The sequence below is a fragment of the Schistocerca nitens genome, chromosome 8, assembly GCF_023898315.1.
Source record: "Schistocerca nitens isolate TAMUIC-IGC-003100 chromosome 8, iqSchNite1.1, whole genome shotgun sequence".
NCBI lineage: Eukaryota > Metazoa > Arthropoda > Insecta > Orthoptera > Acrididae > Schistocerca > Schistocerca nitens.
Genome location: NC_064621.1, coordinates 443,165,973 through 443,182,540, shown reverse-complemented (window position 1 = coordinate 443,182,540; position 16,568 = coordinate 443,165,973). Strand labels below are relative to the sequence as shown.

Here is a 16,568-nt window from a genome sequence, read left to right as displayed (position 1 = left end):
TCCCTTGATGCCTCAGAACATGTCCTACCAACCGATCCCTTCTTCTAGTCAAGTTGTGCCACAAGCTCCTCTTCTCCCCAATCCTGTTCAATACCTCCTCTTCAGTTATGTGATCTACCCATCTAACCTTCAGCATTCTTCTGTAGCACCACATTTCGAAAGCTTCTATTCTCTTCTTGTCCACACTATTTATCGTCCATGTTTCACTTCCATACATGGCTACATTCCATACAAATAATTTCAGAAACGACTTCCTGACACTTAAATCTATACTCGATGTTAACAAATTTCTCTTCTTCAGAAACGCTTTCCTTGCCATTGCCAGTCTACATTTTATATCCTCTCTACTTCAACCATCATCAGTTATTTTACTCCCTAAATAGCAAAACTCCTTTACTACTTTGTCTCATTTCCTAATCTAATTTCCTCAGCATCACCCGATTTAATTTGACTACATTCCGTTATCCTCGTTTTGCTTTTGTTCATGTTCATCTTATATCCTCCTTTCAAGACACTGTCCATTCCGTTCAACTGCTCTTTCAAGTCCTTTGCTGTCTCTGACAGAATTACTATGTCATCGGCGAACCTCAAAGTTATTATTTCTTCTCCATGGATTTTAATACCTACTCCGAATTTTTCTTTTGTTTCCTTCACTGCTTGCTCAAAATACAGATTGAATAACATTGGGGAGAGGCTACAACCCTGTCTCACTCCCTTCCCAACCACTGCTTTCCTTTCATGTCCCTCGATTCTTACAACTGCCATCTGGTTTCTGTACAAATTGTAAATAGCCTTTCGCTCCCTGTATTTTACCCATGCCACGTTCGGAATTTGAAAGAGAGTATTCCAGTCAACATTGTCAAAAGCTTTCTCTAAGTCTACAAATGCTAGAAACGTAGGTTTGCCTTTCCTTAATCTTTCTTCTAAGATAAGTCGTAAAGTCAGTATTGCCTCACGTGTTCCAATATTTCTATGGAATCCAAACTGATCTTCCCCGAGGTCGGCTTCTACTAGTTTTTCCATTCGTCTGTAAAGAATTCGCGTAAGTATTTTGCAGCCATGACTTATTAAACTGATAGTTCGGTAATTTTCACATCTGTTAACACCTACTTTCTTTAGGATTGGAATTATTATATTCTTCTTGAAGTCTGAGGATATTTCGCCTGTCTCATATATCTGGCTCACCAGATGGTACAGTTTTGTGATGACTGGTTCTCCCAAGGCTATCAGTAGTTCAAGTGAAATGTTGTCTACTCCCGGGGCCTTGTTTCGACTCAGGCCTTTCAGTGCTCTGTCAAACTCTTCACGCAGTATCGTACCTCCCATTTCGTCTTCATCTACATCCTCTTCCATTTCCATAATATTATCCTCAATTACATCACCCTTGTATAGACCCTCTATATACTCCATCCATCTTTCTGCTTTCCCTTCTTTGCTTAGAACTGGGTTGCCATCTGAGCTCTTGATATTCATACAAGTGGTTCTCTTCTCTCCAAAGGTCTCTTTAATTTTCCTGTAGGCAGTATCTATCTTACTCCTAGTGAGATAAGCCTCTACATCCTTACATTTGTCCTCTAGCCATCCCTGCTTTGCCATTTTGCACTTCCTGTCGATCTCATTTTTGAGACGTTTGTATTCCTTTTTGCCTGCTTCATTTACTGCATTTTTATATTTTCTCCTTTCATCAATTAAATTCAATATTTCTTCTGTTACCCAAGGATTTCTACTAAACCTCATCTTTTTACCTACTTGATCCTCTGCTGCCTTCACTACTTCATCCCTCAGAGCTACCCATTCTTCTTCTATTGTATTTCTTTCCCCCCTTTCCTGTCAAATGTTCCCTTATGCTCTCCTTGAAACTCTGTACAACTTCTGGTTCTTTCAGTTTATCCAGGTCCCATCTCCTTAAATTCCATCTTTTTGCAGTTTCTTCAGTTTTAAACTGCAGTTCATAACCAATAGATTGTGGTCAGAGTCCACATCTGCCCCTGGAAATGTCTTACAATTTAAAACCTGGTTCCTAAATCTCTGTCTTAGCATTATATAATCTATCTGAAACCTGTCAGTATCTCCAGGCTTCTTCCACGTATACAACCTTCTTTTATGATTCTTGAACCAAGTGTTAGCTATGATTAAGTTGTGCTCTGTGCAAAATTCTATCAGGCGGCTTCCTCTTTCATTTCTTCCCCCCAATCCATATTCACCTACTACGTTTCCTTCTCTCCCTTTTGCTACTACCGAATTCCAGTCACCCATGACAATTATTTTTTTGTCTCCCTTCACTATCTGAATAATTTCTTTTATTTCATCATACATTTATTCAATTTCTTCGTCATCTGCAGAGCTAGTTGGCATATAAACTTGCACTACTGTGGTAGGTGTGAGCTTCGTGTCTATCTTGGCCACAATAATGCGTTCACTATGCTGTTTGTAGTAGCTTACGGGCACTCCTATTTTTTTTATTCATTATTAAACCTACTCCTGCATTACCCCTATTTGATTTTGTATTTATAACCCTGTATTCGCCTGACCAAAAGTCTTGTTCCTCCTGCCAGCAAACTTCACTAATTCCCACTATATCTAACTTTAACCTATCCATTTCCCTTTTTAAATTTTCTAACGTGCCTGCCCGATTAAGGGATCTGACATTCCACACTCCGATACGTAGAACGCCAGTTTTCTTTCTCCTGATAACGACGTCCTCCTGAGTAGTCCCCGCCCGGAGATCCGAATGAGGGACTATTTTACCTCCGGAATATTTTGCCCAAGAGGACGCCATCATCATTTAACCATACAGTAAAGCTGCATGCCCTCGGGAAAAATTACGGCTGTAGTTTCCCCTTGCTTTCATCTGTGATTAATACATATCACCCCTCTCAATCGTAGCTCTCTGGTTCCTGGAGTTATAATGTTTATGTTCCCATGTTTTGGTATTTTAATGAACTGCCATGAGAGGAACAACTAAGAGAGAATAAGTTTTTGCATACTTGTGCCTATATTTTCAGTGTGAGGGCGAAATAACTCAGTTATTCTACATCTACATCTACATCCATACTCCGCAAGCCACCTGACGGTGTGTGGTGGAGGGTACCCTGAGTACCTCTATCGCTTCTCCCTTCTATTCCAGTCCCGTATTGTTCATGGAAAGAAGGATTGTCTGTATGCTTCTGTGTGGGCTCTAATCCCTCTGATTTTATCCTCATGGTCTCTTCGCGAGATATATGTAGGAGGGAGCAATATACTGCTGGACTCTCCGGTGAAGGTATGTTCTCGAAACTTAAACAAAAGCCCGTACCGAGCTACTGAGCGTCTCTCATGCAGAGTCTTCAACTGGAGTTTATCCATCATGTCCGTAACGGTTTCGCGATTACTAAATGATCCTGTAACGAAGTGCGCTGCTCTCCGTTGGATCTTCTCTATCTCTTCTATCAACCCTATCTGGTACGGATCCCACACCGCTGAGCAGTATTCAAGCAGTGGGCAAACAAGCGTACTGTAACCTACTTCCTTTGTTTTCGGATTGCATTTCCTTAGGATTCTTCCAATGAATCTCAGTCTGGCATCTGCTTTACCGACGATCAACTTTATATGATCATTCCATTTTAAATCACTCCTAATGTTTACTCCCAGATAATTTATGGAATTAACTGCTTCCAGTTGGTGACCTGCTATTTTGTAGCTAAATGAAAAGGGAACTATCTTCCTATGTATTCGCAGCACATTACACTTGTCTACATTGAGATTCAATTGCCATTCCCTGCACCATGTGTCAATTCGCTGCAGATCCTCCTGCATTTCAGTACAATTTTCCATTGTTACAACCTCTCGATACACCACAGCATCATCTGCAAAAAGCCTCAGTGAACTTCCGATGTCATACACCAGGTCATTTATGTATATTGTGAACAGCAACGGTCCTGTGACACTCCCCTGTGCCACACCTGAAATCACTCTTACTTCGGAAGACTTCTCTCCATTGAGAATGACATGTTGCGTTCTGTTATCTAGGAACTCCTCAATCCAATCACACAATTGGTCTGATAGTCCATATTCTCTTACTTTGTTCATTAAACGACTGTGGGGAACTGTATCGAACGCCTTGCGGAAGTCAAGAAACACGGCATCTAACTGTGAACCCGTGTCTATGGCCCTCTGAGTCTCGTGGACGAATAGCGCGAGCTGGGTTTCACACAACCGTCTTTTTCGAAACCCATGCTGATTCCTACAGAGTAGATTTCTAGTCTCCAGAAAAGTCATTATACTCAAACATAATACGTGTTCCAAAATTCTACAACTGATCGACGTTAGAGATATACGTCTATAGTTCTGCACATCTGTTCGACGTCCCTTCTTGAAAACGGGGATGACCTGTGCCCTTTTCCAATCCTTTGGAACGCTACGCTCTTCTAGAGACCTACGGTACACCGCTGCAAGAAGGGGGGCAAGTTCCTTCGCATACTCTGTGTAAAATAGAACTGGTATCCCATCAGGTCCAGTGGCCTTTCCTCTTTTGAGCGATTTTAATTGTTTCTCTATCCCTCTGTCGTCTATTTCGATATCTACCATTTTGTCATCTGTGCGACAATCTAGAGAAGGAACTACAGTGCAGTCTTCCTCTGTGAAACAGCTTTGGAAAAAGACATTTAGTATTTCGGCCTTTAATCTGTCATCCTCTGTTTCAGTACCAATTTAACTGTCCTTTCAGGAAAATTGATGTAGTCATCAGGTTCTTAGTATATTATTCCCTGTAGCAGATTTTCATAAGTATATTTCTCTCTCAATTTCAAACAGTTCCTTGAGCAGCACCTCAAATTCTTTTTCATATTCATACAAAGTGCTAAAGCCAATGCAAGAAATGCTTTGCCTGCAGTGGTAGCCATTCCCACTAGTGTCAAAATACTTCATGACACAAAAGGCATTTGCTTCAAAAGGGAGGTTAAATTGACAAACTTTGTTAGTATGTGTAAGGACTTATTAGAAAAGAGTGAATTTGGCAGACAAGTTTGATTGTGTACAGAGGCCTATGGAGGCAGGGCCAGTATGATTGGTGTGTTTGTTAGGCAGCAGGAAGAAATTTGACTTGCAAATGAACTACGAGAAAATAAAAGTGGGAAAAATTGAAGTGAAGACCAAAATAAATTTAGGAAGATGGAGAAAAATGATCAATAGTAGACAGGAGGAGTAAGATAGAGAAACCCCTTTTTGCTCTGCATCTTCTGTTAGCCATTCAGATTATTTACTAAGGTTTACTGGACCATTATTTTTTCAGGTTACTGTGACAGTCTTCCTAGTTATACCTTTACTTCCAACAATTTCTTCAACTATCGCCACTTAATTGTGTCCTGAAGCTTCCATAAACTGTTGAACATTTGTTCCATATATTACAATATCAGCTTCTTAGAGGGGCAATATGTATTAAATGGACAAAAAGTTTATTTTGTCCATTTCTCCCTGTTTTTTGTGTTTTGTATTCCTTGTGCTCTTTCACATATGTAGCCTATCATTACGAGCTCTTTCACTGATGTAACCTATCATTACAAATTGCATTTTATAAATCAAACACAGGCAAATGAAAATCATTTTTGTAGCAACTGTTGCAATAAAAGCAGCGGGGTCAGGGAAATTACACAAATGAAAATGCTGAATGTTGAGCTTGAGGATTTTTTCTGTCTATGGGAAAAAGCTAGTTATCAGAAAAAAGCCTGGCTAGTGCAGTGAAAAAGGCAAGACAGTAGGAAAAAAGCATGACAGTGGGAGAACAAACAAATTGGAAAAAGAGTAATTAGCAGGAAAGAGGGCAAGTTAGTGGAAAAAAGGACAAATTAGTGGAAAAAAGGGGCAAGGTAGTAGAAAAAAGGAAAGTTAGCAGAAAAAAGGGCAAGTTAGCAGGGAAATAAGGCAAGTTAGGAGGGTAAAAGAGGTAAGTTAGCAAGAAAGACGTAAGGTAGTAGAAAAAAGGAGGTTATTAAGTTTGTTGACATTACCAACCAGGTGACACACGATCTGTTGTAAATTTTTTATTTATGTTAGGGGTCGAAAGCCCATGTAGTCAAGGTTGCACACAAAATCTTAATTAATCGGACTGATCACTAGTTTTGGCTAACAATGTAGTCAGTGTTGATGCCAATACTGTGGCAAGATCACCAGTCCCCATTTCGTCACAGCACCAGCCACACATGTGTACACTATGTAAATGCCAAATATTGTGTTTCTTGTACATTGTACTGCCACAGTATTCACATGTACCACATCATAGCAACACATATATGATGACTTCTGTTACAGAAGAATGTAAATGCTGACTGCATCAGTTACTAAGTTATGACAGCTTAATGTCTTTGTCTCTTGACCATCATTCAATTAAGCTGGCCACAATCAATAAAATGCTGCTTTTAATTATGTGTGAAGCCTTAATGGCATGATCACTAATCATAGATGTGTGGGTAAGTTAGCTGAAAAGAGGTTAGCAGAAAAAATGGTAAAGGTAGCATACAGGAAAATGTGATAAGGAGGGGGGGGGGGGGGGATGGGATGGAGCAGAAAGGAGCACGAACAGGAACAAGAGCAGGGGGAGGACTGTAATAGCTTTTATTTCATCTCTCTGTTTAAAATTAGAAGTTTTATTATTAGTTCTGTTGCTTATCAGACTTTAACTGAGATTTTATCATACATAAGCAAGGAAGACATGAAATCAAAAGTTTCCAGTAAAGCAAATGCATCTGCAGTATACAGAATTCTATAAAGAAATAATATAATAAAGTATTATTAATCTTCAAATATCTTATAAGCCCTTGATCCAGTAACATACAAGACAAACTGTGACTTCTGAAATTTTCCCGGCGTATTTCTTCTTCTAATACCCGGAAATTATTAGAAGAAGACAAACTGTATTTACAGACTTATAATATTCTCTAGAGGTCAAATCTCATAGAACATATGTATATCACTTCTCTCTGAGTGAGCAGAGGACAGAAGTAGGAAAACTGACAGAGATGCTCCGCAGTTCTTACAATTATTTAGACAACATAAAAAAATAGCATACCATTCTCCTTGCATAGCACGAACAGAAGGTCAGCAGCCAGCTGTGAAATATTGGTGTCTGGATTTGCTGCTGTCAGCAAACGACATAGTTTATTCCGCATTGTGTCACCCTCTTCTGGTCTTGTTAATACTTGCTCACCAAGTGGAGGTAAGATTCTTGCTCTTAGGAACTTTCGAATTGGGCGCTGATATCTTGCTCCCTTGGCTAAGACTGTGAGTAGCGGACACAGAGACTCAGGATGTTTCTTGATTACCTACAAAACCATCAATCAGAAATAAGCATGTATTATCTTTTCTCTTAAAGAGTTTTACTTCAAAATTAATCCTGCCAGCAATTCTAAATATTCCTTCCTTCTTCTCAAGTAGCAAAAGACATGTCTGTTTTAGCAAATAACCCAATTACTAAACTTTTTACTCATTTACAGGTACCATTTCACCTGTCTTCCCATTCTCATGCCTAGCATTGAGACCATTCTGAAATTTACTTCATTTGTCCTTTGCACACTTAGCTCTAAATCCTATAATGTCATAGCTCTATTCTTCCCCTGGCATCACAACTTCACACATTACTTACAACGGCTGAACCAAGACCATTAAGAATTTATTACAAGGTGCACCCAGAATGTAAATTTCAACGATTGATAAAGAAAACAAAAATATGACTAAGTGCAAAATATATATTGGAATATTTACACAGGTTCACTGGCTGCTTCTCAATGTAGTTACCACCATTGATGATGCATTTATCGTAATGGTGCACTATCAATTGTATACCCATATCATATGAGTCTGCCGCCAATGCCCGGAGCCACAGTCACTTCAGTCTGCATCTCAGCATCATTGTGGAAACTTTTTCCTGTCAGAAAATGTTTCAAGAGATGGAAGAGATGAAAATCACTTTGGGCAAGGTCAGAGCTGTAGGATGGATCGCTGAAGATCCACACCGATTCAACACATTCGTGTGGATTGGCTGTATGGAGTCTTGCATTGTCATGCACAAGTGCAATGCCTCTTTTCAGTATCTCACATCACTTGTTCTGGATCGCCCTCCTCAGATTTTACAATTTCTGACAATACCAATCATCATTCACTGTCTCCCCTTGCAGTAAAAACTCACACAGGAAGACACTACATCGATCCCAGAAGAAAGTGAACATGATTTTTTTGACAGAGATTATCTGCTTGAATTTGGCTTTCACAAGTGAACAACTACATCACCAATGCAAGGACTGTTGTTTTGTTTCTGGTGTGCCATGTAGTGCCCATGTTTAATATCCAACAACAACATGGTCGAGAAACTCATCACCTTTCTCTGCGTGCCACTGTAGGAATGTCAATGCTGTGGCCAGATGTCTGGTTTTGTGTCCATTTGTCAGTTGCCTTGGCATTCATCGTGAACATATTTTATGAAAACCAAGCCACTAGGAGACAATTTTGTGCAAGAGCAAGCGAGACATCTGGGGGGAATTGATGAGAGCATTCTGAAATTGTGAAACACCAGCTCTGCAAAATTGCTTGCCACACACTTTCCATCTGTTCTGGTGTCACCAGGGATGGTCGACCACTACGATCTTCACTGTGAATATTGGTTTGTCCTTCAGTGAATTGCCTACACCATTGTCTGAATGTACTGTCGCTCACAGTGTCCTGTCCATACACATGGCACAACTGGCAATGAATCCATGCTGGAGACTGCTTCTGAGCATGCAAAAATTGGATAACTGCAGGAATCTTGCAGCTGATGGGAGACAATATCAGAGCAGCCATTTTATCCCAGGACTGTGAGGTACCCACTGCTACAAAAAGACTCAAACTGCACTGCAGTATTCCACATACATCCTCTCCACTCCTGTGCATGCACATTCCTATCCGACTACTCATGCCACCTCTGGACATGATCGGAACTTACTTGCTGGATGCATCTCGTTTTTTTACTAAAAGCAGACCAAATCACAATAAATTATTTACTTTTGATTCTGGTTATCGGTTTCAATCTGTAAGACCATCTTCAGAGCAGAGGCTCCATAAGAAGGGAGGAGCCGGTTCACAGAACTGCTGTGTAGTGACAGCTGGAACTTGTCACTTTTCCAAATGTTCAGTTCATGACAAGTACCAGTCGCTACTACACAGCTCACTGAACCATCTCCTCATATCATCTAGAGCCTCTGGTCAGAAGATAGTTTTGTAGACTGAAACCAGTTACCAGAATCCAACATAAATAATTTATTGAAGTTTGGACCGCTCGTTGTTATAACAGCAAGTACGATTGCTGTGGTTCCATAATGATGTAACAAATTATGAAGAATTTACCTGAAGCACTGAATTTTGAAAATGAAGGAAACCTCAGTTTTTTAACTGTGTGTGCAAATTGCTATGAGCTCATTATTAAGGTAAAAAAATAAAACAGATACTTATTGATTACTTTCTGCGGATAAATGACAGTAGTGATGCAGAATTCTGTCTAAATCTGTTATTTGCAATACTATCAAACACATCAACATGTGTATCAGATCAGCATCTACTGGACACAATGCCACCATAGTCCTAATGATGAAGCTTATTACTGACCCACTACTGCCCACTATAACAAATATCTTCAACCACTCATGAACCACAAATGTTTCCCCTGAGGCCTGGAAACAGGGACTAGTTAAGCCACTACTTCAAAAAGGACAATGTCATAGCGCACTCTGGTTAACTGACCTATTTATGTACTTCAGGCGACATCTTTAGGCGACATCCAAGGCCTTAGAATACACAGTCCGGAACCAGTTAACCAACTAGTTAACTAAAAACAATGTACTGGATGAATACTAATCAGCTTTCTGTAATCATTGCAGTGCAACATGTGCCGTAATAAAGGTAATAGGCAACCTGAAGGTTGCCTTGGACAGACAAGAGGTGACTATTGTGTGATTCTTATGTTAGACATCAGCAAAGGTTTTGAAACTGTTGACTTCGACATTTTACTTGCCAAAATTAGCAGCCTACATTTTTCAGCAACATAGTGGAACGGTTTCGCTTGTACCTGACATCTTGCCAGCAATACATTGTGCCAGGCATCATAAAGTCTCAATGGCAGCTGGCAGAATGAGGCATTCCCCAGGGTTCAGTGTTAGGTCCTATACTCTTTCCCTGTACAGCAATGCTATGTCATCAGTTTTGTCCTCCTGCAACTACCACATGTATGTTGATGACCTCCAGTTGTATCTAAGTGCAAAACTAATAAACTTGAATATGGCTGTTGAGAGTTTCATGCCTGACCTGTAGGCACTGTCAAAAGGGGCACAGAATACAGGGTCAAAATTCAACGCATTCAAACCACAAGTGGCTCTGTTGGTCATTCTAGACACGTTAGCCCGAAATATTGGGGAACACTATCATCTTCAATACTAAATGGAACAAATATCAATTTTTCTCTCTCAGGAAAGGATCTAGGAGCAAATATGCACATAAATCTAAATTGGACTGAGCACAGCCACAATGAGCAAGATGGCATGCCCTACAAAAATTTAAAAAGATCTTCCCTTTTGTTCTGAAAAAAAGAAGGAAAAAAAAGAACTTGTACAACCACTTATTCTTCCAACTGTTGATTACAGCAATGTTACCCTGAAAGCTCTTTCTCTGAAGTGCTCATGTCACCTGTGTCACCTGTGTCTGATATGTCTGTGATGTTTCACTCTTAGATCATATTTCAACATCATTTTGCATAGCTATCCTGGCTGCATGCAGACAAGTGCAGAAATTTTTGCACATCAGATGACAAGGAATCTCATCCTTTCTGCCCATGAGTTCTGGGTGCCTTTTTCAAACTCTGTCCATTTCCTGCATCTCGCCAGTTCTTTTCCTTCATTCCTCTTTCTTCCCCTTCAACCGTTCTGCCAGAAGAAGGCTCCAACAGCTTGCAAATATCGATATCTTTATCTGTGTGTTCTCATGCCATCACTTAATGAGCAGATTCTTTCATCTATCCAATAAATATTTTTTGTATCTACCGCTATTACTATTATTATTGTTGTTGTTATTATTTTATTGCTGTTATTTATTATTATTATTATTATTATTATTATTACTGGTGGCAGCAGCAGTAGTATTAATAGAGGTGAAATCACTTTTAATTCTATTAATACTATTTTATTTCTATTTGTCATACTAAAATTATTGTTATTTCTCAAGTAACTATGATGTAAAAAAATATTGAATTTGTGGAACCCTGGTAAGAGATGGCCTGAAGGCCCTAAGCTGATCAGGTTAAATAAATAAATAACAAATGTTGAAGTGTCCTTAGTATTATTATTCACTTATTATTTTAGGTTTAGCATTTTAAATAACATTTATAGCTCTGAATTCATTATTAAACTGCAGCTTCAGGAGAATAAACATGTAAAAATCTTCCAACTCTTAATTTCTGCTATTTAAATGTGACTCTTGGGGCAGATCTAGGGACAAAGTGTAGATTCCTTTTTAGTTACATAAATCAGAAACATAGAATAGTAATAAGAAATAATGTTTGACATAGGTTTTGTGGGCAATAGCTTATGTAGTTAAATTCAAATCAGTGAACTGTATATGTGGTAATGCTTGTACATAATCAAGAATGATGTCAAAATTGATCTATGTTCCCAGATTAACTCCAAAACACACATGACATTTGGTAATAGAGAATCGATAACTACCTGGTCTTCCAGCTTTTCATCCAACAGTTCCAATATTATTTCCACCACTGCCATGTTATATCCTTCACATTCCAGCTCAGGTGGGCACAGTCTGTCTGCAAGTGTCAATAGTTCTGAATAGCAGCTCCCAGGAAGACTGACTAGTAAGTTTACTGCATGCCTGGAAAAAAATTAACAGCGTAGAGTAAGAAAGAATGAAGGTATCTATTTGCATTGCAAAGATCCCACTAATTGGTGTGTGCATGAAGTAATGGTTGTTGCTGCTGTAGTCTATAGTCCGAAGACTGGTTTGATGCAGCTCTCCCAACTAGTCTATCCCATGCAAATCTCTTCATATATATGTACAGGGTGGTGCACGATGTGTGTCACCATTTTGTCAATACAATCTGAAAGGAACATATACTACAATGAAGAGCCGTCTATCGAGATTTGTTCTAACTCAGCAAATGCTCAATATGTCCACCATTTTGTTTCCTAACTTCCTTCAAGCGTGAAGTTAGTGATTACCCTACGGCACATGTTTTCCGTAATTTAACTGGAAGCTTGAAGAATAAGTCTTCTGAGCTCCATTAAATCACGTGGACATTTCAGGAAAATTTTTTCCTTTAGGTACCCCCAAAGAAAAAAGTCACATGGATTGAGGTCTGGGCTATTGGGGGGCCAATTTTGTCCGTCATTGAAGTGACCTGGAAACCTGAGTGAAATGATCCGCATGTTGAAATGCTCGTGTAAAAACTCCAACACAGTGTTTGCAGTATGTGGCATTGCTCCATCTTGCATGAACCACTGCATGTTGAAGGGAAAGGTAGTAGCAAGAAGCTGTGGAATGAAGCTATTGCGAAGCATGCTCAAATACCGCTCGCTGTTCACAGTTTCTTCAAAGAAAAAGGGTCCAGTAAGTCCGTGACTGGAAATTGCTGCCCACGCTGTAATCCTCGGAGCATAATGCTGTCGTTCATAAAGCACTTGTGGGTTTTCAGTGGCCCACAAGCGTACATTCTGTTTGTTAACCACACCGTCTAAATGAAAATGCGCCTCGTCTGAAAACCAAACATTGTTGAGAGTTTCTTCCCTATCCTCCGCCCACTGAGCAAACAGTAGTCTCTGCTGCTTGTGTTCTTCAGTGAGATGCTGTGCACAGGTCATCTTGTATGGGCACATATGGAAGTCACTTTTAAGAATGTGTTGAATGGAGCATCTGGATATTCCCAGTTGCACTGCTGCCTTTCTACATGATTTCCCAGGATGTCTCTGTACAGCAACTCGTACCACTTCAATATTCTCTGGCGAAGAAACAGGCTTAGGCCGAGGTCACTTCACTTCCAATACTGTTACTTCCTGTACAAATTTATCGTACAACCTGTGGATGGTCTTCTTGCAAGGGACCCAACATGTGTTAAACTGTTGTCGAAAACGCCTCTGAGTCACAACAAGGCTTTTCGTTTCATGAAAAAGTAACACAATTGCCGATCGTTGCTGTGTCGTCAGTCTGCTGCTAACTAGTCTCCTAGCAGCAATATCGTGAATTACACATCATTTCGTAACTCATTTGTTTTTCCAAGCTCTGCTGGTAATGCTGTAGAGATCCTAGCGGGATATCTAATGTGCATCGTAAATTGTGAAAGAAACAATTGGTAACACATTTCGTGTGCTACCCTGTATCTACTGCAACCTGTATCCATTTAACTCTGCTTGCTGCATTCATGCCTAGGTCTCTGTCTACAGTTTTTGCCTTCATACTTCCTTCCTGCCTCAGGATGAGTCCTGTCAATCGATCCCTTTTTGTAGTCAATTTGTGCCAAAAACTTTCTTTTCTCCCAAATTCAATTCAGTATCTTTGATCTAATGTTAACTCCTGTGAATTACCAACAGCTTACCTTAAAAGGATTTAAAAATAGGAAATAGGCAGGAGGCACAAGAAAATAATTCTAACCACACAGCAGTCAACTAAAGAAGAAAATGTAGTACATTGTTATAAATCTCTCCAACATGGGATCATTTGAAGTTTATACAGTTTCTCAACTGAAGGAAAAAGTGAACATTACAAACAGGAAGCTGACAACAAAAGCGTCTCACTCACTGTACTACACTACAAAAACCAAGTAACTCCATGATTAGGTGCAGAGGATTATGCAATGCCGACAAGCCATTGTTTCATCCTCTGCTTAGGGCATTATTTGGATGCAGTATGGAGACGCATGGGATCAGCACACTTTGGACCTTGGAACTGTTACTTCTCATTCAAGCAGTTCTTCAGTTAATCTCACAAAGTGGAGTCCACCCTATTTCCGTCCTCCCATCTACCAAGGAATAACCCCTGGCAGTGCTGGGAATTAAGTCCAGGTTCTCTAGATGGCAGTCAGACATGCTGACCACTTATCCACGCAAGTTGACACACAGACTTGCACTGCTGATGCTACTATTACTTTATTTGTCTAACGGAGTTGTGAGGCTGATTTTTTGTGTTTACTGAAAAGCTGTTTTTGTTGCAACTGCTTTGTGTGGTTTGGAAAGTTATTTCAATATTCGGACTCTTGTTTCCAAGACATTCTTTATTCAACCTCTTGACTGTAATCTATTTGCTGGCGTATTTAAAGCTAACCGTACATTATTGTATGTATCTGGCGTTTCACTGGCAAATATTTTCCTTGATATTTAGCATTACCTGAAAAATTTCAGAAGAAAATTGCAAGCTCATCTGTTCAGCTACTTCTTTCATGGTTTAGTTTGTTTATTTTATGTTTCCAAATCTGCCATCATTATTTAAACATGAGATATTAAAGAAAGGTAGAATCTGGAAAAGTTGGAACAACAAGATTAAGAGTTTCAAAGGGAGCACTACGGTAACAGCTGACTTAACATATAATCAGGGCAGCAGATGAACAATTAGGCAAAAAGTCAATGTCCAGTATAAATCCTTTGAGATACTAAATATAATTGAAGAATGGAGAAATTATAAAAATGCAACAAAGGAAGCAAGTATAAAGAGGTACAGACATCTAAAAATGATTGAAAGAAAATGCAAAATGATAAAGCAGGAATGAATAGGAAAAAAAATAAAAATCACAAGAAACTTACATAACTAGGGAAACAGATGCTGTGTAAAGCAAAATTAAAGAAATCTTTCGAGAAAAGAGAAACACATGTATTTCAAGAGCTTAGATGAGAAAAACAAGTGTTAAGCAAAGAAGAGAAGGTGAAAGGTGGATGGGTACAGTAAAGGTAATTAATTAAGAGTCCCGTAATCACCCATGGGGAGCAATTTTTCCACTTACACAGCCAAAAGCAACCTCGATGTGTTAAGATTATTAAGAATCCATGCAAAAAAATCAAATTGCTTGAATAATTATTGAACATGTGGGAGAAAAATTATGATGAAAATTTGTAATTTTACTGTACATTAATAGAATAATGAATCTTGTATAGATCTTCTACAGAAAGGCTTATACATAGGTTATGTAATAACTTGGATGAGTCACACAATTACAAGAGCTCACTTTATCTTGTCACTGACTTTATGTATGTGATTATTATTGGATCATTTTTATACCTATCTTCACATTATTTGTCACATTTTATAATTAAGTAACGTACATATCGATATATGGTATATCTTCAATATAAGGAGATCTTTGGGCTGGGATGCCAAGTCACTTTGTATTTGTTGTTGTCATCTCATATGAACAGGATGATTGCTGCACTTATAAATTCTATGAATGAGATTTTTATTCTGTTTTTCATGTTCATTAAAATATTCAGCACCTTGTGTTTCAATATTCATGACAAATGAAATGTTTTAAGTGATTTTTGTAAGCATATTATTATGTCACTTCCAGGCACCAATTTGTGTTGTCTTAATGTTGTTCTACAAACTGTAATGTTATGTTGTTAGGTAGCAGATGATGGCTTTATGGCCAAAACTGGTAATATTAATAAAATCCAGTTAATGCAGTTCAGTGTCACGAGTTTTTTTTATATATCAGCTGCTGAAAATTACCTGAAAAAACCTAAAAAAATACATTTCACTCACCTTCACACACTCTCATATAGAAATAAGGTTTGCACAAACTTGTTGCAATCTCCTATACTGTGTGTTTAAAGGTCAACATCATTTCATCAATCACAGTGAACAAAATAATGGCATTTTATATACTAGCATTTTGTGGACGTCAATGAACTAGTGAGAACAATAATCTGAAGGAAAATTCCACCAAAGCTTCAGAAATGAGTTTACAATATTTGTCTGGATCTTGTCAGAATCACCCCATAAGCCTCACATCTCTAAACTCCTCTCTATCAAAAAATTCTTTCCACTATTGAATTTATCTGTCTATTATTGCCTTGCCAATACATGGTCATAACAATCACAGAATATTGCCCTATGTTGCATAACATTGTGTCTTGCTTCTTTTAAATACATAAAGCAGCTCTCGCTTTTACAATAACCATAAATAGACCTTTGTGGTACTTTCCAGTAAAACGTAACTGTTCTTGCTTTGCTTTGCATTTATAACAACACCAGTGCAGTTGAAAATACACAAAGGTGTAAAAAAGATCATATACATTTAAGTTTAGGTCCATGCAAAAAGTGTAAACAAGCAGTGTTTTATTGAAGTCATGTATTTGATGTTGAGCCCATGTGCAGTATGCTAGGCTCACTCCTGAAATGCTTCTACTCTATCCTTACCCCAATTAATCTTTCTTTGCAGGTCTGGCAAGAAAATGTCACCACTCCAAGAGAACAACAGATGTGTATGACAAAATCTGTGAAGCTCTTTACATAAGATATTTATGAACAGGAGAAAACTGAATAAAAACAGTTTCTGATGACTCAATACCTATTCTATTGCT

The 16,568-nt window shown here is 38.7% G+C and overlaps 1 protein-coding gene across 1 annotated transcript in view; it reads right to left on the bottom strand.

Moving 5' to 3' along the window:
- LOC126199032 (synembryn-A) overlaps positions 1–16,568 on the bottom strand; it is a 130,441-nt gene that overhangs the window by 37,899 nt on the left and 75,974 nt on the right. The window contains exons 6-7 of the mRNA XM_049935733.1: positions 11,718–11,877; positions 7,043–7,295 (exon numbers count right to left, since the gene is read on the bottom strand). Coding sequence (XP_049791690.1) covers positions 7,043–7,295; positions 11,718–11,877 — 413 coding nt within the window. The remainder of the gene's footprint in view (positions 1–7,042; positions 7,296–11,717; positions 11,878–16,568) is intronic.